Below are 26083 nucleotides of genomic sequence, written 5' to 3'. Positions count from 1 at the left end.
ATGGAAGAGGGGAACTGTCTCAGATAAAAGACGGACGGGGGAAGAGCCATGGGGTAGAGTGCGGCATTACGGGGGAAGGGGGCAGGAGCCAGCGAGGGGGACCAGAGGGGAAGGAGTTGAGGGTGCGATGGGGACACACAGCGGGTGCTAGTCGCTTCGCTGGTCGCTCTCCTCTGCCAGGAGTCTCCACTTTCCATTTGGCGACATCGGCGCCATCTCCGACTCCGCGCTGGCTGGACTAGGTCGGGCCGGGCCGGGCCGGGCTGGGCCATCCAGAGCCTCCCGCAGCTGCAGTAAAGACGCGATGGCACAGGAAGGCGCAGACCGTCTCACGGTGCGACAATAGAAGGGACCAATCCACGGAGCGCTGAATGGCAGGAGTGGCAATCGATGTTTGATGGATGCAATTTTAATCATTACATTCAAAAATAAATTAGATATATTTAAAGGTAAAAAGATCTACTAGGTATTCGGCAGGAAAATAAACAGAATGGATTGCTCAACAAAAGCACCCACAGACAACAGTGAACAACCTCCACCTGTCCTGCAATAATAGTGAGATTCTAAAAACCTATAACCTATTAAATCTTGATTTATTTTGGCCAAATGTTACACAATGTATATCAACAAAGCAGCAGAATGCAATAGGGCCCCAGAATTCGTCCTGCTTCACTGATATTAAAAGACTGGGTTTCATCCTCTTCACAGGAGAGCGCAGTGCCTGCTACAGTTAGTCAGGATATGTGTGAATATCATACAATCTTTTTAACAGAGGGATAATTCAAAATTTGTATCTCTAAACAGCTCATCATTTATCTGCCTTAGAAGCATCATTTATCAATCTCTAAAATGTCACCACAATTTAAAATAATTGTCAAATTAAAAACTAGAATGTCTTCACCCAAAGGTTCGGAAGTGCGTTTGATGATTAAGAAGTATGTGTACCAATTAATTTTCAATTCTCAAATTCTTACTTTCAAAATGACATTTAATAAGTTTATGAAGGAAGCTGAGGAATAAAGAGCATGGATTGATAACTGCATGCAAAGAAACAGCAGAAGGGAATGGTTGATCACCATGTGGAGCCAAGTGCAGTAGCAGTACTGGGACCATAGCTGCTCCTAATATCTATTAATTGCTTGGGCGTGGGTGGTTCAGTGGGAGAAATGGGTACGCGGGGTGCAAAGGAAAGGGAGGAGGGCAATAATGGATAGGAGGACTTAACTAAAGTTGGATAATTCAATGTTCATACCATTGGATAAAAGCCACCCAGCGGAATACAAGGTGCTGTTGCTCAAGTTAGTGTGGCATCATTTGGGCAATGGAGGAGGCCCATGATTGTAGACAGTAGTGTTCACAATAAACAAGTGTTTCACATTGAGTCAACTTCACTTGGTGCATCTGGCATGAAGAAACAAACCTGAATATTGCAGCCGAGAATACCATGTTTGTAATACTGCACAGAGAAATAACTTGAATGAGACCAAAGTCCGACCCCAAGTTAATAACTTACAAACATTTTCGTACTGACCCAGTTTTGGTTATTCTTTCTGACTTTCTTGGTTTCACTGCTACTTCAGTTTTTACCAGTTCCGTGGCTGAATCAGTTTCCTTGGAGCACACTTTGGCTTTTGTTCCCTTAAAAAAAGTGATTATTACTCGAGTGTTTGCAATGAACCAGGAAATTGTACCCACAATCGCATCGATAAATAAAAATTACAGCTTTTCCATTCCCCTTCATCCAACTTTAGTCACGCTCAATGACTGATAGAATTTAACTGAGACAGGTACTAATAAATGCATGGTGGGTTGTTAAATGAACACAACATTTAACAAGATCGGGGTATATGGAAGGAGCTGGCAGACGGTGGTAGAGGCCGGTCCAATTTCACTGCTTTAAACACATTTGGACAGGTTCGTGCACAGGAAATGTTTAGAGGGATACGAGCCCATTCCAGGCAAGTGGAACTAGCTCAGGAAGACATCTTGGTCAGCGTGGACAAGTTGGATCAAAGAGCCAGATTCCAGACTGTACGATTATGTACTACCAGTATTTCACTTCGCAGATGCATTATCTCACAAATGTCCAAATTAAATTACCCTCCTGTCTCTGCCTGTTCATCCCACTGCACTTGACAGTTCTACTTTGTTAGCACAACAGATGGAGAGGCTATCATTTTGGCTTCCACCTCTATGATTCATTAGTTTAAACCCTCCCAAAGAGCAGTAGCAAATCTCCCTGCAAGGAGAATGGTCTCCCTTCATTTTGGTGTAACAGATCTTTCTTGTATACCTCACCCTTCCCTGACCACCCCCCCCATCCCAGAAGAGATCCTCACAAACCATACACGTGCTAGCCCTCCCTCCTGCGCCAGCTTTTTAGCCAATGCATTCATCTGTCCTATCTTACTATTTCTGTACTTACTACAATGTTACAGAGAGCAATCTGAGATTACAATCCTAGAGGGCCTGCTTTACAACTTCCTACCCAAAGCCCCAAATTCCCTATGGAGTATCATATTCATAGTCTTGCAGTGTGGAAGTGGCCACAAATCAGCCCAAATTGCCCACATCAGCCAAAATGTCCCATCTACACTAGTCTCACCTGCCTGCATTTGGTCCATATCCCTCTAAACCCATGTACCTGTCCAAATGTTTCTTAAACATTGCAATAGCACCTGCCTCAATCTCTCTTTCACATCTCTCTTATAATCTATGTTAATTTCCACACTGCAAAATTATCCACTCACCTGCCCAATAGATCTGTTGCTCAGTCAAAGCACTCACTGATTATACAATATATATATTTGTATTAAAGTTAGATAAGATTAAGTAGAGGCTATGATTTTCACTTACCACACCATGAAGTTGAAACTGAACCTTGTCCTTCATATGTGGCTCTGCAACCAGACGATATTCCAGATCCCAAAACTGAGCATAGTCCCCCTTATCTCGAGGCATAAAATAGACAGGCAACTAGAAGAGATCATATAAAATAATTTCATTAAGCGCAGTAGCTAATAATTAATAATTCTACTCGTTTGAGTTTTAGCCATTCAGAAATGTTGTGAAAAAGAATGGAATTCGATTGCAACCTTTTTCTGAATGGCGTTGAAGGTCTGGAGCAGTTTCTTGCAGGGGACTTTGGCAGATGCCTTCTTGAAATTCACAGACCCATCAAATGCACTGTCCTATATTGAGGAGGGCAATGCAGTTGGAGTCTATGTGGACTTCAGTAATGCCTTTGACAAGGTCCCAACTGGAAAAATAGTCCATAAGGGCAGGTTGGCAAATTGGGTCAGAAATTGCATTTGTAAAGTGGTCATGGTAACAACGAATGATGAAGAGTTGATTTTATGATTGGTTTATAGTTTAGTTTATTGTTATGTGTACTGAGGTACAAAAAAAACCTTTTGTTGCGTGCCATCCAGTTAGCAGAAAGACAAAAAGACATGATTGGAAGCAGTGTATTCATGATTGGCAAGCCTGCCTAACCCTGGGCAATTGAGTATTTTGGATCCTCCAGTTTAAGTAGCGGGCGGTTATAGCATCTTGGAGATTACCATCTGAATGAAGGACAAATGCTCTGCATAGTTCGGCCGTATGGGAACTTCACTCACCCCCCTGCAGGAACTATACAACAGGAGGTGCATGGCAAACAAAATTGAGAGTGGCAACAGACTGTTCCAGCCGCTACGGTCAGGCAAACGCCTCCGATGCAGTGGAACGGAGAGGTTGAAAGGAGTTTCTTCCCAAGGCAATTCGGACTGTAAAGGGTGATAGTGAACGTGATTATGAAAATAATGCAGTTTGGTCAAATTTTTTGTGGTGGAAGGATTTTGCCACTTTCATTTCTCCAAATCTCGTATGGTATGTGACAAATAAACTTGACTCGACTTGACTTGACTTTTGAAAGTATTATTTTGGAGATAATGAAGCAAATGATTTGTGAGCTACAGATCCTGTGGTGCTCTCTGGGGAGTAAAGTAACAAGTAGAGGGTGATATGCTGGATAATGAAGACTTGACGGTTACTTGCCTGTATATGGCAGGACATACTTATAGGGAAGGACACAAAGTGCTGGAATAGCTCAAGGGCTCAGGGAATATGTCTGGGGAAAATGGATGGACAACCTTTTGGGTTGGGACACTTCTTCAGATTGATTTGGGGAGGGAGGGGGGTAGAAAGCTGGAAGAGAAGACAAAACATGGTAGGTAATAAGTTGACAAAAGCAAGGGGGGTTTTGATGTGCAGATGGTTGTAAGAAAGTCCAGACAAAAGCAGGTGGTGTGAAACAGGATTGAAGAGTTGAGAATTGTGAAGCCAGAGGAAGGAATATTGGAGATGGAGGGACAAAGGTGAGTTATGGAGAAAAAGGGGAGGCGGAGGATGGGGTTGTTAGTCCTGTAATAACCCCCCCCTCACCCCCCACACTGCCATTAATCCCTTCTCTCCACTGTGCCCCACCTCACAGCTATTTCTCCTCCTACATTTCTGCTTCTCAAAAACTGGTGTTTCTGTATCTATCACCCCAAAACAAATTTGCAGGAATTATAATATTTGAAAACATTTATATAACTTTATTCACTACAGTATATCATGAATGTAATCAGAAGCATCTCGTTTGGTTATACAGCGTGGAAACGGGCCCTTCGGCCCACTGAGTCCGTACCAACCAGGGATCCCGGTACACTAGTACTATCCTACAAACTAGGGACAAATTACAATTTTTTTAACGAAAGCCAAATTGGCCGACAAACCTATACATCTTTGGAGTGTGGGAAGAAGCCAGAGCATCCAGGCAAAACCCACACAGTCACTGAGAGAACTAACAAACTCCGTCCAGATAGCACCTGTTGTCAGTATCGAACCCAGGTCTCTGGCACTTTAAGACTACAGGTCTACCAATGTACCACCGTGCCATCCAATGATCAGAGAAATCCATTAGCATGAAAATAGGTTCTTACCTCTTCATTGGTGTGCCCCTGCAATGTACCAGACACTCTAGACCATCGGAAGGCTGAGTAGGTTGCTCTGTATACGTCTCCACTATCATCTACCCACTGTTGGATAGAACAAAGTCTTATAGAGAAATATTTGCCAGTATCAATACAAACTTTAAAAATAAAATAACTGCAGACATCTGTGCAGCTCACCGAGTTACAGCAGTTCATTACAATACATCATTACAGAAAACAGCAGCTGTATACAAAGTAATTCATGATAAAATAAAAAATGCTAGAAGTACTCAGATCAGGAAAGAAACTAATGTAACATTACAGAGCTGAAACATTAAGGTAAATTCTCTTCACGGATGCTACCTGATTCACTAAAAGTTTACAGCAAGTTAGAATTGGATGGAGGGCAGAACAGATTATTAAAAATAAGAAGTCTTTAGATGATTTTTCTAAAAGAATATAGACCACAAATTCCACAATACAGCTGAAGGTCACTATCAAGGAAGGAGAGAGAGGAATGAAGAAAAGCCAAGGACAACAATGAAGGATGTAACATGGATTTGTAATACAAGTCAGGGCAGGTTAAAGTCAAAGGAAAAAGATAAAGGCAAGGAGTTTAAATCCATTACAGATGGAAATAAAAGATGCCACAACACTTTTTGGAATTTAAGCACAGGGATTTACTCAGCCACTATCGTATTGTTTTCCTATAAATCTACTTACAATAACCTACAGGGCTAAAGACTTGGAAGATAAGTCAATTTAGTTTAGTTTAGAGATAGTGCCGAATCAGGCTCTTCGGCCCACCGAACCCCACACACTAACACTATCCTACACACACACTAGGTACTATTTACAATTATATCAAGTCAATTAACCCTTAAGCCTGTTCGCCTTCGGAGTGTGGGAGGAAACAGAAGGTCACGGGAGAACGTACAAACTCCGTTCAGATAAGCACCCGTAGTCAAGATCGAACCCGGGTCTCTGGCATTGTAATGCAGTAAAAGCCCTGTCCCACGGTACGAGTTCATTCCAAGAGCTCTCCCGAGTTAAAAAAAAATCAAACTCATGGTAAGCACGGACAATGAATTTAGCGGGAACGTCGGAGCTCGGGGACGTCTCTTAGCGGCTCGTAACGCTAACGGCAGGTACTCGGGAAGACTTGCTAATGGCAGGTAAGCAAGGGAAGACTCGTGAAGATTTTTCAACATGAAGAAAAATGTCCACGAGAGCCCCGAGTACCGACGAGTGGCCATTACCGTAAACCTCCGAGTTCGAATCAGGGCAAACTCGGGAGAGCTCTTGGAATGAACTTGTACCGTGGGACAGGGATTTAACTCTGCCGCTTCACCACCGTGCCATGCATAGCTCCTTTCCACCAGGCATTTACATGTTGGAGTAAAGGTCTCTTTCTGTGCCATAAACTTGGCACGAAATGCTGGAGCAACTCAGTGGGTCACACAGCATCACTAGAGAACAAGAATAGGTGACATTTCCAGTTGGTACCCTTCTTCAGATTGCTACTTTGTTGTATTAGATTACTTATTCGCAACTACTTACATTAGCAGTCTGAAGAAGGGTTCCGACCCAAAACGTCACATTCATTTTTTCCCCCAGAGATGCTGTCCGACCTGCTAAGTTACTCCAGCATTCTGTGTCTACCTTCAGTATAAACCAGTACATCAAGTTCCTTCCTACCCATAAATGCAAGACTCTTATGGGATTCATTGTCTTCCTAAACATCATTATTGATGCAGTTAATTTTGCTAAAAAAAATTAAGTTATTTGTAACTGTCAGTGAATTAGGTAGCAACTTTCCTTTAAATCACAATAGCTATAGGAATCTTGGTTGAAAACAAGGCTAACTTACAAGGTTTAGCAACATTGTTTTACAAGCAGGTACAAATTTAAAAATGCAGAAAATCACTAATATTCACAATTGTGAATTATTTTGGGTCAACTTACCTTTACATAGGGAGGTGCAAATGATGATAAAAACCATTGTATAGTTTCTCCTCCAGCATTTTCAATTTCCAATAATGATTCTGTGTTGAAATTAAAATTTGTTTAAATCTTTTTAACTTACAAGGCCAAAGGATTTACACCATGAGAGTACCAAAACAGATAGGCAGGGTGATGAAGGCAGCATTTGGCACACTTTCTTAATCAGTGAGGTAATTAAACATCAAGTTGTAGCAGTACATGGTATTGGTAGGCCACATTTGGGGTACTGTGGACCTGTGGAGTTCTAGTCTCCCTGCTATTGGAAGGATGTCATGAAATTGGAAAGAGTGCAAAAAAGATGTATGAAGATGTTACCAGATCTGGAAGGATTGAGATTATAGGGAAATGCTGGATAGGCTACAAGTTTTTTCTTTCTCCTGAAACAGAGGCGGCTGAGGGGTGACCTTATCGAGACTTGTAAAATCATGTGGGGGCATAGATATGGTGATGAGCTAGAGCCTTTTCGCTAGAGTAGGGGAATCAAAGATTCTCGGGCACAGGTTTAAGATGAGAGATGAAAGATTTAAAAAGGGCAAATTTTCCCAGTGTGTTGGGTAAATGGAATGAGCTGGCAAAGAAGTAGCTGTAGGTACAACATTTTTAATATATTTGGACAGTTGGGAAAGGCTGAGAGGGATATTGGCCCAGCGCAGGTCAACTCGAATTAAGCAGTTCAACAACTTGGTGGACATGGGCAAGTTGTACAGAATGGCATAAATCAATGCTGTATATCCCGATGACTAAAGTCGCAGAGAGGCAAACAAAACAAGTTTATCTACCACTGCATGGTCTCTTCTAATCAGGTGAACCTGGTTACTGTCGGGAAGTAGAGGCGCTGATGGTGTGGAAGATCAGGTGATGGAAAACATGCATTCAGATTTTAGGCTGCAGTTTTCCAATTATCGATAAATAATATATTGACCAGGCAACTACATACATATGGTTTAATTTAGAGATACAGTTTGGAAACAGGCCCTTTGGCTCACCGAGTCTCTGCCGACAAGGGATTCTCATACACCGGGACTATCCGACATATGCTTGGGACAATTTACAATTTTTAACGAAAGCCAATTAACCTACAAACCTGTAGAACTGTACATGTTGGTTTAAATTGAATATAGATACAAAATGCTGGAATAACTCAGACTGAAGAAGGGTATCGACCCAAAATGTTACCCATTCCTTCTCTCAAGAGATGCTGCTTGTCCTGCTGAGTTACTTCAGCATTTTGTGTCAACTTACAAACCTGTACGTCTTTGGAGAGTGAGAGAAAACCAGAGCACCCGGACAAAACCCACTCGTTAACGCGGAGAGCGTACAAGTCAAGAGAGTTTATTGTCATGTGTTCCAGGTAGGACAATGAAATTCTTGCTTGCTGCAGCACAACAGAATATTGTAGCACAACAGAATATATACACACACATAAATAAACAGATAAAGTGCAATAGGCTGTTATAGTTCAGAGTTTGTTTGTAGTTGTGTTAAATAGTCTGATGGCTGTGGGGAAGCTATGCCTGAACCTAGATGTTGCAGATTTCAGGCTCCTGTACCTTCTACCTGATGGCAGCGGAGTGATAAGTGTGTGGCCAGGATGGTGTGGGTCCTTGATGATGTTGGCAGCCTTTTTGAGGCAGCGACTACGATAGAGCCGGTGATGGCCAGGGCAGTGTTTACAACTTTTTGTAGTCTTTTCCGCTGCTGGACGTTCAAGTTGCCGAACCAAGCAACGATGCAACTGGTCAGCATGCTCTCTACTGTGCACCTTTAGAAGTTCGAGGGAGTTCTCCTTGACATACCTACTCTCCGCAATCTTCTCGGGAAGTAGAGGCGCTGATGTGCTTTCTTTATAATTGCATCAGTGCGCTGGGACCAGGAGAGATCTTTGGAAATATGTACGCCCAGCAATTTGAAGTTCTTGACCTTTTCCACCATCAACCCAATGATATCAATGGGATTGTGGGTCCCTATCCCACCCCTTCCAAAGTCCACAATCAGTTCCTTGGTTTTGCTGGTGTTGAGGGCCAGGTTATTGTGCTGGCACCATTTGTTCAATCGGTCGATATCACTTCTATACTCTGACTCGTCCCCATTAGTGATAGTCCTACAACAGTGGTGTCGTCGGCGACCTTTATGGAGTTCGCACTATGACCGGCTACGCAGTCATGAGTATAGAGTGAGTACAGCAGGGAGCTGAGCACGCAGCCTTGAGGTGCTCCCGTGCTGATTGTTATCGTGGATCACACATTTCCACCAATACGGACAGACAGTGGTCTGTGAATGAGGAAGTCGAGGATCCAATTGCAGAGGGATGCACAGAGACCCAGATCTGAGAGCTTGGTAACCAGCTGGGAAGGGATGATGGTATTAAATGCCGAGCTGTAGTAAATGAATAACAGCCTGACATATGAGTTTTTGTTGTCCAAGTGGTCCAGAGCGAAGTGGAGAACCAGCGAGATCGCATCCACCGTTGATCTGTTGTGGCGGTGGGCGAACTGCAGTGGGTCCAGGTTCTTGTCGAGGTAGGAATTGATATGCACCATGATCAACTTCTCAAAGCACTTCAGCACCACAGGCGTTAGTGCCTCTGGTCGATAGTCATTGAGGCACGTCACCTTACTCTTCTTGGGCACCGGTATTATTGATGCCCATTTAAAGCAGGTGGGAACCTCAGAAGTGAGAGGTTGAAAATGTCCATAAAGACTCCAGTCAGTTGGACCGCACAGGTTTTTAAAACATGACCAGGTATACCATCAGGTTCAGACGCTTTCCGAGGGTTCACCCCCCTAAAGGATTTTCTGACGTCGGCCTCTGTGACTATGACTGAAATACCATCACGGCGAATGGGGGCTCGGGAAGGCACATTAGTGTTCTCCCTATCAAAGCGTGCGTAAAACGTATTGACTAGTCAGGGAGTGATGCTTCGCTGACATTCGATCTGCCTCCTGATTTCGCCTTGCATTGCATTCAGGCCCCACCACAGCTGCCGAACATCTGTCTCATCCTCCAGCTTAGAGCAGAAGTCCCTTTTGGCCTTTTTGATGGCCTTACCAAGGTCGTATCTGGACTTCTTACAGACTTCTGCATGGCCAGACCTGATGCCTGGGATCTGGTCTTCAGAAGAATGTGGATGTCATGGTTCATCCAAGGCTTCTGGTTAGGAAACACTCGGAAGGTTTTTGTAGGGATGCAGTCCTCCACACATTTCTTTATGAAGTCTGTAACATCTGTGGCATATTCATTCAGGTCTGTTGCCGAGTCCCTGAACATTACCCAGTCTACAGACTCCAAACAGGCCTGGAGTCCAAAGAAACCCCCCCCCCCCCCCCCCCCCCCACCAGCTCTGTACAGTCCTCACCTCTTCAATTGTTGCCTGTGGGCAGGAAGAAGCAGCACCACAGTATGGTTGGATTTACCAAAGTGAGTGCGAGGGATAGAGCGATAGGCATCTTTGATGGTCGTGTAGCAGTGGTCGAGGGTGTTTGGTTCTCTGGTGCTGCAGGAGACATGTTGGTGGAAGTTAGGGAGTGACTTCTTAAGGACCTGTCCCACTTGGGTGTCATTTGCGCGTCATTTATGCGACATCATTTACGCGTCATGACGAGGTGTGGTGGCATAGGCAGTGACGTGGGTCACGCGCGGCTCCCCAGGAGTTTGGGATTCACAAAATCTTTGTGCGCCACCTGCGTGACGGCAAGTGACGCCCAAGTGGGATAGGCCCTTTAAGGTTGGCTTTGTTTAAATCCCCGGCAATGGTGGTGAATGCCTCGGGGTAAACCGTCTGGTGCAGCTCTCCCAGTACCAGATGAACATCTGCCTGGGGAGGGATGTGGACAGGTCAGGATGATGGAGGTGAATTTCCTCGGTAGGTAGAAGGGACGGCACTTCACAGCCAGGTGTTCCAGATGTGGAGAGCAGGAGTTAGATAGGACTGCCATGTCTGAGCACCACGCAGAGTTGACCATGAGGCAGACGCCCCCCCCTTTCCCTTTCCCAGATGCCAGGGTACGGTCCATACGGTTGATGGAGAAACCTTCAGGCTGGACCGCTGAGTCTGGGGAGCTAGGGGTGAGCCATGTCTCTGTGAAACAGAACACAGAGCATTCCCTCAGCTCTCTTTGGTAAAGCAGCCTTGCTCTTTAGTCGTTCAAGAAGGAACTGCAGATGCTGGAAAATCGAAGGTAGGCAAAAGTGCTGGAGAAACTCAGCGGGTGCAGCAGCATCTATGGAGCAAAGGAAATAGGCAATGTATCGGGCCGAAACCCTTCTTCAGACTTTTTAGACATTAGTTTTGTCTACCTTGCTCTTAAGTCCTCCACTTTATTTTCAAGGAACTGTACATTGGCCAGTAGGATAGTAGGGAGAGGGGGTCGATGTCCCCTGCGCTTCAGTCTGACCTGAAGTCCTGCTCGTCGGCCACGTTTCCGGACACAATGGAGGCCTCCCCGTTGTTTCCAGGTACTGTACTTACTGTACCTGCTGCTTCTGCGAACCTGCGCTGGAACGGGGATTCCTTTGCAGACGGCAGCTCCAGCTCCGTTGCGATCGGGGGTTCCCTCACAGAAGGCAGCTCCAGTTCCGTTGTTCCTGGGAAAAATCTTGCCTGTCGGCTCCGGAGGTCTACCCGGTGTTTCCAGGTACAGTACCTGTGATCCTCAGTCGGGTCGGGTGTTCTCCAGCGATCGAGGGAACGCTTGCAGTCGGGGGCTCCCGCAGCTGCGGCAAATCGCGATATCGCTAGTGCCTTCAAATGCACTAGCAGCTTGTCCATTACGGCGCCGATAACTGCCGTTTCTCTAATCCAGGTGAGTTGAGAGAACCTGTAATTAATTATCTTCTGTTGAGCTGCTGGCAAAATGTCACCACAGGCAGGCTCCATCTTCAGTCAGCACCCGTAGTCAGGATCGAACCCGGGTCTCTGTCGCTTTAAGGCAGCAACTCTACTGCTGTGCCACTGCGTTGCCCTATAATAGCATAAATTAACAAATATTAGCTTACCCGAGCTAGACCCAGCTTCTGTAGAGGGAAAATGTGCAGTGCGACTCTTTATCTTTAGTATCGCAGGTGGAGAGTTTGATGGAATGATTGAATGATGTAGGTTAGGTGTCCAAGGTTCTGTGTCTGGTATCACATTTGGACTTTGTACAGCTACAGAAGCGTCCATCGTGACATCTTCCCGAATTTGTACTTTAATTAACTGGAAAACAACATTAGTCAAGAACATTGGACAATATGGAAACAAAAGGATATTATAATTGGGCACAATTGATTATTAAAAGTGTCAAATAATTTTGTTTATTCTGCCAATACTACAGTTTTAACCTTTAAGCTACCAAAATAAGAATGTGAATTTATTTAAAATAAAAGTGCAAATGCCACGCAGTGCTCAAACTTTGGGTATTCCTTTATTCGTGGCAGGGTTATTTCCCCAATATCTGTCCAAATGAGTGTTAGTTGCAGCGATTGTAGCCGACTCCAGAAAGTTCTAGATATCATTCATGCTAAAAAGACTTCCCTCAAATTTTCCTCACCTTAAACTATGCCCTCTTAATTTCAGATAGTCTACCATGGGATTTGGATTCTGGTGATCTACCTTATCTATGCCAGGTAGACATGTCGGAAATGGTCCAGGTATATTTGAGTGCCGGAAAGAAGTTAGTGGTGAAATGGATGAAGTCAGTGAGTTGTGTGTGGGTGTAGGAGGTAGCACCAATGCAGTCGTCGATGTAGCGGAGGTAGAGTTTGGGGATAGGGCCCTGATACGCCTCGAACAAAGATTGTTCAACGTACGCTACAAAGAGGCAGGCATAGCTAGGGCCCATGCGCGTGCCCATAGCTACGCCTTGTATTTGGAGGAAATGGGAGGAGTCAATCGAAAATACGTTATCAATGCCAATTACTTCATGTACTTCTATCAGATCATTCAAGCCTCCATTGTTCAAGGGAAAATAAGCCCAGCCTATCCAATCTCTCACCATAACTCCTCCAATCCAACATCTTGGTTGATATCTCTTTGCAACCACATCTTTCCTATGGAGTAGTGCCCAGAATTGCACAAAACACTCCACGTGTAGTCTGGACAACATAGTGATAGAGTTGCTGCCTTACAGTTTCGACTCTGACTATGGGTAATGTCTGTATGGAGTTTGTATGTTCTCCCTGTGACCATGTGTTTTTTTCCCGGCTGCACTGGTTTCCTACCACAACCCAAAGATGTGCAGGCTTGTAAGTTAATTGGCTTTTATAAATCGACCCTAATGTGTAAAATAGAACTAGCGTATGGGTGGTCGTTGGTTGACGCAGACTTGGTGGGCTGAAGGGCCTGTTTTCACTCTAAACTAAAGTAACCTATCTCTATAGAGTATCTCTATAGAGTATCTCTAAACTAAAGTAACCAGTGTTTACATTCTCTGTTCTGTCCTATTTAGGCAAGCATGCCTTCGTTACCATCTCTTCTACTGGTGCTGCCATTTGTAGGGAAATATGGATTTGAATTGAATGTCCCACTGTTCATCAACATTCCATCCTATATATGTTTAGCTTAGTTTAGAGACACAGCACAGAAACAGGCCCTTCGGCTCCCGAGTCAACACTAAGCAGCGATCCCAGTACACTAACACTATCCCACTAACACACACAAGGGACAATTTACAATTATACCAAGCCAATTAACCCAGAAACCTGTACATCTTTGGAGTGTGGAAGGAAACAGAGAAAACCCATGCAGGTCATGGGGAGAATGTACCAGCTCCATACAGACAGCACCTGTTGTCAGGATCTAACTCAGGTCCCTGACGCTGTAAGGCAGCAACTCTATGCCGAGTCATGTGCCGCATATCCCTATTTGATTTTCCAGGATGTATCACCTTGCACTTTGGGATTAAGTTCCACTTGCAAAAACACTGCCCTAATTTCCATTTGATCCACATCCTGCTGTAGCCTTAAAAACAATCTTTCTCGCAATCTACAACTGTCATCAGTCCAGGTGCAATTAGAAAAGGACAAATAATACCAATATTAATAGCAACTCCCACATCTTGTGAATGAATACAGAAAATCCTTCATCTTGTATGTCCATACTTCCACCTACACCACTTAATTCTGCACTGTAACATGCAGAAGTCACCTGAATAAAATGGGAGGTAGACAAAAATGCTGGAGAAACTCAGCGGGTGAGGCAGCATCTATGGAACGAAGGAAATAGGCGACGTTTCGGGTCGAGACTTCTGCTACTCAACGACTGCATTGGTGCTACCTCCTGCACCCACACACAACTCACTGATTATATCCATTTCACCAGTAGCTTCCATCCGGCACTCAAATACACCCGGACCATTTCCGACATTTCCCTACCATTTCTAGACCTCACTATCTCCATCGCTGGTGATAAATCTTCACTTAAGAATAAAATGGGAAATCGCACATTTAAAATTAAATAACACCAAACGATATCCATTTCTTACCTGCTGCTGATTATCACATTGTACATAAATCTTCCCACTCCATGGCACAGCAGAAGGTTTAGCAACAAGAGAAGGATTTGGACTCACAAGAATTAATAAGTGACTCCTTATGGAAAAAAAAGTAGAGCGTAGATTTCAGTTACATTGCATCATTTTTGAATTAACAGGAACATTTTCAATGCACTCTAATTCTTATTAATTCTGTTTTAAAGTAATAGTCGCATTCCAAAGAAACATCACATAATAGAAAGTTGTGTTAGAATACGAATTGTGGCTTTTTTCTTGCGCTACATTGTGGGAAGCAGCAGTGGCCATGCTCCTTGACGTTCTCCACTCCCACCATGGCACTGCGCTTTAACCCATTACCTCCTGAACTCTTCCTGCACCAGCTTTCTCCCAACAAACCAAATCCCATCGCTTTTCCTGACATCACCATTAACTCTTTGCTAATCCACAAATTTGGCACATCAGAGAAAATGCTTTGCGGATGAAGAGTACAGCAACACTGTCCACTGTGACATATGTTTATGTTCTCACACTCATCCCTTAATTCATTGCCTCTTTCTAAATGTCCCAAATATTCCTGATGCATCTGCTTCCACCACTTTGCCGAGCATCACATTCCAGGCACCTCTCACTTTCTGTGTATATGACAAAAAGTAGAGTATCCTTTATTGTCACCTTTATTAAAACTTGCCTCCGTTAAACTTTACCCATCTCACCTTAAACCTACGCCCTCTGGTATTTGATATTTCTACCCTCAAAACAATCTATCAACGCTGTGTGCATCCATAACTTGATATACTTTTATCAGGTCGCTCCTAAGCTTCTGCAACTCCGGAGAAAACCACCCAAATTTATACAATCTCTTTCATGCGATTGTGTAAAAATCACAAAACTATAGTGTAGGAAGTCAAATTACTACAATCAGCACCATCAAATTTCCTATGCCTCTTGACCCACTGAGTTACTCCAGCACTGTGTCTTTTTTTGTAAATCAGCATTTGTAGTTCCTTCTTTCGAACTATACATTTGACCTGAAATTGGCAATAGTAATTAATAGTGAAGCCATCTGCATTCACTATTATTATGAAATAAAGTGGTAAACAATTTCCAATATCTAAATATGCAATTAATTATCGATATCCAGGAGAGACAGATTCATGTCATCCAGTTATTAGACAAACTTTGCAACACTGGTACTTGGATGTTTAACATTAAAATACTTGTGACCCTGCAGCACCTAAACATGAAACATGGGAGAAATAATACAAGCAACTGCAGTTAGGTAGACTTTTAACTGCATTAAAGCTTAACATGGCATAACAACATTTAACCAGTACTGAGCCTATAAGTTAATTAATGGATTAAAAAAATCTTATAGAAACCCTCCAATTTTTTTTAGTCATTAACATTACACTACAGAGGAGAGTATTTGCTACCCAGCCCTGACAAAGTTTTTTTCTCAACTCCACTACAAAATGACCTGAAGGTTCTCCTGACATGTTAGTTGAGAGTTCATAGATTCTGAACTTTATTGTGGCATGATTTCATATCAAATTCAGTGAGGATAATTTACTTGACGAGACACACTATGACATGCCCTGCGCACAATGATCTCCTGTCAAAAGGTATTATTCTGTAAGGATATCTTGCACTGATAAAGTGCATTTCTCAGTCTGTGCAATGATGCGGGCACTTGCAGAGCTAGAAAACAAATTGAGCAGTCGGTTTGAAACTACCTCAAAGATCTTCAAACAAGTAAAATTGGAACTTATGCATCTGATAGGCCTTGTGCATCAAATAATGTAAAATTCCCATCACATTTAAGTACTAAACAAGTTTATACATACTCTGGGTCAACAACTCCATGTTGGGGCGTCACCGTTAAGGTGTGCGCTGGCCAAGTGAGCTCGAAAGACAAAGACCGAGTGGAGTGGTTTCTAATCTGTACCCGTCCAGTTGGTACTGATCCATCTAGAAAATGAATGACAAATTACAACTGCAAGAAACAAAACAGAATGCATCCAATTTTCAAATCTCCAATGAAGGTACATGAAATCCTTGTTATCCATGATTTTCCATATATGCATGTGACCAAAAAAAGCGATTTTGCGGTTCCAAGGCAACTACTCTACATTCTTATAACACGCAAATAGATCAAGAATCCACCACCATGCAGCAAGTCTATAGTTAATTCTTCCATCAAGTGCCTGATGAAAACCCCTCTCCAATATTGTCTAGCAAATTAACTGGAAAGGGTAAATCACATCTACGGCCACCCGGCTTCAATCACGATCTCCAACGTCAACTGTGTGAAGGATGAACACAAATTGTCTACCTTTCAGGAGGTGACTAATCAGGAGAGATCTTCCTTTATACCTTGCCTCATTCTTAACTTCAAGGAAACAACACTGCCACATCACTCACCAGTTGATGCCACCGTAAGAATCAAATGCTCAGGCCGCACTGTCCATGAATACTTGGGCTTGGGTGATTGGCTCTGCACTTGACTAGAATTATGCAAAAGCAATGGAGAGCCTTGTGGTCCCCTTACTGGAAGAACATCCAGTGATGCATTAGATGGATTTCTTTCCGAATTTCCAAGGACGCTACAATGCAAACAGCACCAGATTATTTATTCACTTTAACATTTAATAATTGTTCATTGAAAAAAAGTTGTTTATTTCGAGCTAATTATTAAATTTTATTTTTACACACAGGTTACTGCTTAATAGTTTTCATTTTAAGTTCAGTTCAAATGAAACTTAATTACATGAATAAAGCAAAAATACCAACTGCTAAATAACCCGAGTAAAATGTAATTCAGAAACTTCAGACACCTTTCAGAAGCAACATTCATCCCTTGAGAAAATGAATCCAAGTCTTCTGTATTTGGCAACTCACGGAATGTAGATCTTGCAGTTACAGAAAGCATCACTTTTTTCTGATTCCCATAGAAAATATGAACATCTTTTGGCCCCTTTGGTATGTCGTAGACTACACAGAAGCAAATCACAAACAGTAACTTAAGATTCTCTGTTATAAGATTTTTGTGATTATTTTCCTTTTAATACGTTTGCCAAGTTGAAAGCTATCAAACAAATTTATACTTTTATATACAGTGCAACCAGTATAATTATCAACATCTACCTTCATCAGATCCAAAAGCTTGAAAGCACATACCACCACATTCAGGTACAGTGGGCAGCACAGTGGCATAGCAGTAAAGTTGTTGCCTTAAAGCACCAGAGACCTGGGTTTTTTTCCTGACTACGGGTGCTGTCTGTATGGAGTTTATGCTTTCTCCCTGGGACTGTGTGGGGTTTCTCCGGTTGCTCCGGTTTCCTCCCACAATCCATACAGCATTGTAGGTTAATTGGCTTCTGTAAATTGTCCCTAATGTGTAGGATAGTGCGAGTGTACAGGGTGATCACTGGTTGGTGTGGACTCAGTGGGCCGAAGAACCTGTTTCCACGCTGTCTCTCTAAAGTCTAAAGTAAAGACTAAAGTCTAAAGCTTCTTCCCCGCTGTTGTCAGTCTCTTGAAAGGACCTCCCATAAGCTAATGACAGTCATGATATCCCAATCTACCATGTTATGAACCTTGCACTTTATATCTGTACTTACTATGAAGTTGCAACACGATATAGTGCACTGTTTATTTTCTCCTTGCACTACCTGTTGTACTTGTCTATGGTTTGATTGTAATCATATAAGATTTGATTTGCTTGGACGACATGCAAATCAAGGTTTTCCACTGTATCTCAGCACATGTGACAATGACAAAACCAACATCAACATATACCCAACCTTCCATTATAGGAAGCAGAATCCATTTGTAAAACCTGTGGGTATTGGAGTTGTCCTCAATGATTTGGTTGATATCAGTTAACTCACTGAATGAAGCCCGACTCCTCTTGCTCACCACTGTTCAGGTTCTTGCTGCCTTTGCGACAAGATACTGCCAGTGATGCTTAACATTACACAGAACGAAAGTTAGACTTTTTAAATCCTTACTTAACTGACTCAAACTCTCATGAATAGCAAGAAGTAGAGAAACACAAATGCAAGACCTTCTGTATTCTATATGAAACTTGTTCATATATTTTCATACAAATTAAAACCAAAGATCATAAGATAAAAGTAATCTTTTAAAAAGTATACTTTTCACCAAATATAAAATGGCCGATCAAAATTATTTTGTAAATTACAAAAATTAACAGGCAGTAATTTTGAGCATTCAGTGTCAGTAACTGCAGTGCACATATTAAAATTACAAAATGTGACAAAAATCAATCTGGAATTTAAATACAAATTAAAAAAAAAAATCAATACCTTCTGATACCAATTCTTCACCAGAAAACGTTTGAGTGAAGTCTATCTTTTGAAGTGGATTATCTCCACGCATGATCTGCTCGAGAGCCTGACGATTGTGGGCAAGTGCTCTGTGATAAATGCAAGTGTTTGAATGCAAAAGAAGAATTTAGATTTAATGCACCTGCTTAAACATTTATTTTTTAAGTGTATCGCTAAATAAAGCTCTCATTTCGGCCTCCCAAGATGCCTCAAAATGGCATACGATTGATTAAAATTCCCACTGCTTCATTAAGCCTAATCACATAAACAAAACATACACGCAGAAGTAAGCCCTTGAACTTGCTTTGTGATTGAATAACATCAACACTGATCCTGTGAGTGCAGTATAATGTGGATAAATGTGAGGTTATCCATTTTGGTGGCAAAAACAGGAAAGCAGACTATTATCTAAATGGTGGCCGACTAGGAAAAGGGGAGATGCCTTCGCTCCATAGATGCTGCTGCACCCGCTGAGTTTCTCCAGCTTTTTTGTGTAACCTTCGATTCTCCAGCATCTGCAGTTCCCTCTTAAACATTGAAAGTAGGCATGCAGGTGCAGCAGGCAGTGAAGAAAGCGAATGGTATGTTAGCTTTCATAGCAAAAGGATTTGAGTATAGGAGCAGGGAGGTTCTACTGCAGTTGTACAGGGTCTTGGTGAGACCACACCTGGAGTATTGCGTACAGTTTTGGTCTCCAAATCTGAGGAAGGACATTATTGCCATAGAGGGAGTGCAGAGAAAGTTCACCAGACTGATTCCTGGGATGTCAGGACTGTCTTATGAAGAAAGACTGGATAGACTTGGTTTATACTCTCTGGAATTTAGGAGATTGAGAGGGGATCTTATAGAAACTTACAAAATTCTTAAGGGGTTGGACAGGCTAGATGCAGGAAGATTGCTCCCGATGTTGGGGAAGTCCAGGACAAGGGGTCACAGCTTAAGGATAAGGGTGAAATCCTTTAAAACAGAGATGAGAAGAACTTTTTTCACACAGAGAGTGGTGAATCTCTGGAACTCTTTGCCACAGAGGGTAGCCGAGGCCAGTTCATTGGCTATATTTAAGAGGGAGTTAGATGTGGCCCTTGTGGCTAAGGGGATCAGGGGGTATGGAGAGAAGGCAGGTATGGGATACTGAGTTGGATGATCAGCCATGATCATATTGAATGGCGGTGCAGGCTCGAAGGGCCGAATGGACTACTCCTGCACCTAATTTCTATGTTTCTATGTGACTTCAGTTTCACACTAATTCCTGGTTTCCTGAGGTTCAGTAGTTTGATTACAATTATAGCTGCCCTGATGCAGAGAAATACAACTGTAATCTAGGGATACATTATCCATTCCCCAGCATTTTTAAGGGCCTGTCCCACTGTACGAGGTAATTCAAGTTTTCCCCTGATTCGAACTCGGAGAATGTCTGTAGCGGGTCCGTAGGAGTTTGTGGATGTCTCGTAGCGGCTCGTACGAGTAAAAAGTAATAATTTTTTTCATCATAAGTATTTTTTTACTTACAGTGTCGAAAATACATCATGAGTTTACAGGATTTCCCGAGTACCTGCCGTTACTCGTACGAGCCGCTATTCAAATTTTGCTAATCAAATTTCACTGCACCAAACAAGAAATAAAATTTGCAGGCTCATGAATACAAAGGATTAAAAAAAATGGAAGTCACTTGCCTTCTAAGCTGCTGCCGTGCCACCTCATCGCCACAAAAGAAGCAAATTATGCTCAGTAGCGCTGAATCAGTTTCAGACTGAAAACACTCTCTTGGAGTGGCATGGTAGGTTACTGTGATTGCCTGAAAAGAGATAGAGAAACTTTGGGTGGAATGAAACAAAGACATTTTGCAGGTCAAATGGTCTGTGTTGAACAAAGGCAAGAAATTCATTTAAATTTCAGCAGTCATATAAACAGCACGAAGGAAAACTTCAATATCCATCAAATGCAACACCAGCACAATACAAAAAAAGGTCACAAAGTGTTTGAGTAACTCAGTGGGTCACCTACTTCCTCTCTCCCTCCACACCCCCACCCCCATGCCCCACCTGGAGTTGTTGCGAGAAATCCAAATTAAAGAGAATGGTAGAAATACTGACCAGATTAGGTAGACGGAGGGAAAAACCCAAGTTTTAGGTGGATAATCTTAGAACACAATTGGGCAATTCTGATACAAATAGCAAAACCAGATTATCTGATATTGTTGAATTTAATGTCAAGTACTGAGGGCAGCAATGCATTGATGGAGAAAATATGCTGTTTCTTAAGCTGCAATGGAACCGTTTAGAAAACTGCAGGCAGAAGGCTGAGATAGAAAAGAGACAGATGACAAAGGCAAAAGTCAGCCTTGCACGAGAATGGATTTCAAAACAATGATCCGTTCTCCATTTGGTTTCTCCAAAGCAGAGAAGATAACATTGTGAGCAGTCAAAAAAAAATGAGCATGTGAATTGCAGCTTCCTTTGTAAAAATGCTCAGATTTTACTTGATCCCTTCTCACTCAAATAGGGAGAATATTTGATAGAGATGGGAGAGCAAACCAGGGAGTTGAAGCGCATGGTCCCTTCAGAATGCTGAATGAGATGGGACGGGCTAAAGCTGATCAGTAAATTAAAATACATTTTGTTACATCAGAAATAAGCTGCGATCTTCTTTAAGAAACCACCTTTACCTGTCGAGTCCGTTCTTTGAGTACAAATTGCGCTGGAGAAACTTTGATATCTTCAGTAGTCATAATGTTTTTTATCTGTAAATCCTTGAAACAAGCTGCCTTGACATAAGCAGCTCGAGAACCGGTATTTCTCATGTAGAAACTGATCTTGCTCACTTTGTCTGGCGCAATATCATTTAAATTCAGCACATAGCTGCCTGATGTCTTTTTTACATCTTCCAGTATGATGTTGCTTGTTCCTCCATAACCTGAAAGTGGAATCTGGGAGAAAGCAAAATGCTTAATTATCACCATTTTGTAAAACTTGGACAGTTTTATATCAGGCAGATTATTAACTTGTGCGCCAATCCCAATTAAGTCAAACGTGCAGATAAGCGCATGCTGTTTTCATCTCAAGAGACAAACTGTCCCCCGACTCCCACAACCACCATAACTGCATCTCTTCCTTGTAAGGATGTTATTGTTTCTTCCCAATTCCTGTCTTTAGATTTTACTTTAGACTTTCAAGATACAGAGCGGAAACAGGCCCTGTGGCCAGTGATCTACTCATACACTAACAATTTGCTACATAGTTGGGTCAATTTTACAACTTACCCAAGACAATTAACCTATAAATCTTTGGGAGTGTGGGAGGAAACCGGAGCACCCAAAGAAAACCTATGCGGTCACATGGGATCCCCAACCCCCCCCCCCCCCCCCCCCCCCCCCCCTCCCCCCCCTTTCTATCTTCATTCCCTGCTCTGCTCAGCTCTACCAACATCTTTTCTTAATACTTGGCATTGACCCAGAAACCTCACGCTGCCTCGGCAAGGCCAGCAGCATAATCAAGGACGAGTCGCACCCTGGCCAATCCCTCTTCTCCTCTCTCCCATTTGGCAAAGGGTATAAAAGTGTGAAAACGCACACCCCCAGATTCAGGGACAGTTTCTTTCCAAATGTTATCAGGCAACTGAACCATTCTACCGCAACTAGAGAGCAGTCCTGAACTATTATTTACCTTATTGGGGACCCTCGGACTATCTTTGATCGGATTTTACCTTGCACTAAATTATATTCACTTATGTATCTGTGCACTGTGAATGGCTCGATTGTAATTATGTATTGTCTTTCCGTTGACTGGTTAACACACAAAAGCTTTTCACTGTACCTTGGTACACATGACAAACTAAAACTGAAACTGAACTGAAACACTAGGACGTGCAATACTTGTTTCTACAACTTCACTCTCACCACAGCCCTTCCAGAGGAAGCAAAGATTCAAGTACACCTCATCCAATAAATTTGGTGCTCTCAATGTGGCCTCCTCCACGTTGGCGAGAGTGCTGACTAGGGGATTAATTTGTAGAGCACCTGCCCTGTCTGCAATAGTTATCTTAAACAGCAGCTGATCACCCTCTGCCTCTACCCTTATACTTCCCTCCCCAAATTGGCTATATCTACCTCTATTAATCTCCTTATCAGCTTCGAAATATTACCCATCTGCATCTGTCTCTCAACAACACTCCCTTGTGGATCCTTCAAATCATTCTCTCTCACTTCTCCTGATTGTACCCTACCATCTACTGGCCTCTCACCGCACCTCCACTTTTTGCCGGCTATCTTTCCTCTCCACTCAGTCATGATTCATGGTCTCAATCCATAATTATGATAATTCCACCCCCCCCCCCCCAAGATCTGTTTATCCAAGTTTAATTTGTTTTGCAGATTCCTGTATCAGCACTCCCTAGCATCAGATGTAGTCCTAGCTTATTGATCATTTGAAGAGCCTACTACACTGGTACGATCACATTGTAAGGTTAAATTTCATGCGAGTCACGTTATTGCTTAATTACAGAAACAAGTTTTTTTGTTGTGTAACAGGTCAAATTTAATATTAGAAAACCACTGCTTTCTGCTCTGTTCATGAACATATTTGAACACACTTATTTTCATTTTATCTTGATCGATTCCATGACTTTATTTTAAGTATAACTTGGACATGGCCCATCTGGTTTTAATACATTTGCTAATGCCCTCTACACTATATTTAAGAGCAGAATCTAATAGTTCTGAGTTTTTGGCACATATTGGGGAAGTAATTTAGGATTATTAGTCCCTTCGACAATGGAATGAAACCCTTCGACAATGGAATGAACAAATCCAAATCATTTAAATAATCCATTATACAGCTCTCTTTGCTCGCTTTGTTTTACTTAATCTGCCACCACATACGTACTCTGAATTTTACTCCTGACCGAGTTGAATGTATCCCCAATTGCTTAATTTCAAGACTTGCCAACATGCAAGCTACCCGTGTTGGTGCAAACAAAAGATGCACACGGACATCTTCGTCGGGACAAACCATCAATTCACGATTATTGGTCAACCTTTCTTCAGGGCCAAATGTACTCTGTAACTACAAAGACAGACATTCAATAACATTTCAATTTTAGACATTGAATGAATATAAAACAGCGCAGCATAGAAATAGGCCCTTTGACCCATGACATAATGATACAATGCCACTTTATTTATCCCAGATGGGAAATTGATCTGCCACCAGTCAAAAGTTAGTTACAAGGTACATTTATGCCGAACATAATGCTAAATTAAAGTAATCTCATCTGCTCATACATGGTCTATATCCATCCATTTCCTGCCTGTTTATGTGGCTGTCTAAATGCCTCAAACATTACCATTGTATCTGCTTCCACCACCTCTTGGCAATACATTCTAGGCACATCAGTCTTAAAAAATAAAATGCCTCGTAAATCTCCTTCGAAGTGTTCTCCTCTCACATTAAAACCATGATATTTCTATCCAGCGGAAAAAAAAATCTATCCTACCTGCGCCTCTTGTAATTTGATACAGTTATCTAAAGTCACCCCATATCCTCTGATGCTCCAGTGGAAACAATCCCAAGTTCTCTTGGTTGTCCAAGTTGTCCAACCTCTTCTTACAGCTAATACCCTTTAATACAGCATTCTGGTGAACATCTTCTGTACCCTCTCTAAAGTCTCCACATCCTTCCTGTAATGTGACGACCAGAATACTCCAAATGTGGCCGAACCAAAGATGATTTGAGGTTCACCTGCCTACAATTTCCTAGTTTGTCGAACAGCACTGGCTGGGAACTCACTGTGGCTAAAGAAGATACAAAGATCTCCCCAGCAATGTCTTCCATTGCCTTGCTCAATAACCTAGGATAGATCCTATCAGGTCTTGGGACCTTATCTACTTAATGCTCTTCGAGATCCGCCAGCTGTTCGCCTCCGTCATATCAAAATGTGCAAGAATACTATTCCTTGATCTCATTATCCTCCATGTCCTTATCCTTGGTGAATACTAATGAAAAATACTCATTTAGTACATGAACCCCTTCCTCTGCCCCCAGGGACAAATGCACCCCTTTGTCCTTAAGTGGAGCTACCCTTTTCCCCAGTTACCATTCAATTTTTAATGCATGTATAAAATAGCAAGGACATGTCATGCTCTTTCAACCCGTTGGTTTATTATTGCCATATAAACCCTGTTTAAGTCCTTTCTTGCTTCCTTAATATCCCTCAATGCCTTTGCCCAGTTTCAGCTTCCTAACCCTTGGTTATGGTTCCTCGTCCTTTTTAACTAAACTTACATCATCTCTCATCATCCGAGGTTCTGAACCTTGCCATCCTTATCCTTCTTTCTCACTGGAACATGCTAATCCTGAATTCTGGCCAAATACATTTGACAACCATTGCAATATCTTCCAAATTGCACTAATTTTCCAACAAAGTGGATTTAAAACAACCATGGATGATCTTCCGCAAGTTATTTATTTAAAAATCATTACTGAGTTGCGATAGCGGTTCCAAAGTGAAAATGTCATCCATAAGTGACCATAAGAAAAAATGTTATGGCATTTTAGATTTTCAGCCCTTAGAAACATAGTTAATCATCTTTGATCGACAGCAATTACCTTTGGTTTCCAAGTGCAACTATAACAGGATTTGAATGAAAACTTACCTGAAAGCAGTCTTGATCTTGACCTTTGATCAACAGGCGTAACTGCTGTGTAATAGTTGAAGAACTATTTCTAAGGATGAGTTTCTGATGACTGCAAGTTGTAAGAGAAGTTCACTGATAAACCATGCAAGCTAATTAAAAAACTAAATTTAAAAAGGTGTCTAACAAATATTTCACAGATGATCTCAAGATCCATTTCTTTATATGATTATCTACAGATCATCTAATGAAGGAGTGGCTCAGCGACTTACTATATCATCTGAATTAATACGATTAATGCAAGAGATTTAATAAGCGACAACAACATAAGAAAAAAGGGAGCAATACAATCATTTAAAATAGGTTGACCATTTGGTTTCTTACACAGACTTTTTTTCATTTCCTCAGTCCCTAATATAATCATCCCTCTATCAGTCAATAAGATACATATATCTTGGCATATATTTTCTTCAAAAAGGACACCTGGAGAAGATTTCACAGTCCATTTGTGCTTTGCTTGGTCATGGATTCAACTCTTTTCATAGCAGTTTTATGGAGTTCCTTTGCCGATTTCTAAATTCTCTCAATTCGCAGGCCCATTGGTCATTGGAACAACATACAGTGTCCTCCTTAATGTTTGGGACAAAGACCCATCATTTATTTATTTGCCTCTGT

General features: G+C 42.2%; 1 protein-coding gene across 1 annotated transcript in view; it reads right to left on the bottom strand.

Moving 5' to 3' along the window:
- Window positions 1-26083, bottom strand: part of cep192 (centrosomal protein 192) — a 118908-nt gene that overhangs the window by 6952 nt on the left and 85873 nt on the right. The window contains 14 exon segments of the mRNA XM_055634360.1: window positions 1532-1638; window positions 2857-2976; window positions 4968-5063; window positions 6924-7003; window positions 11958-12156; window positions 14423-14528; window positions 16276-16399; window positions 16853-17034; window positions 17266-17422; window positions 18760-18869; window positions 20454-20575; window positions 21446-21706; window positions 23661-23840; window positions 25430-25520. Of these exon segments, the coding sequence (XP_055490335.1) occupies window positions 1532-1638; window positions 2857-2976; window positions 4968-5063; window positions 6924-7003; window positions 11958-12156; window positions 14423-14528; window positions 16276-16399; window positions 16853-17034; window positions 17266-17422; window positions 18760-18869; window positions 20454-20575; window positions 21446-21706; window positions 23661-23840; window positions 25430-25520 (1935 nt within the window).

The sequence above is a fragment of the Leucoraja erinacea genome, chromosome 4 (genome assembly GCF_028641065.1).
Source record: "Leucoraja erinacea ecotype New England chromosome 4, Leri_hhj_1, whole genome shotgun sequence".
NCBI lineage: Eukaryota > Metazoa > Chordata > Chondrichthyes > Rajiformes > Rajidae > Leucoraja > Leucoraja erinaceus.
This window is presented reverse-complemented; position numbering and strand designations above follow the sequence as displayed.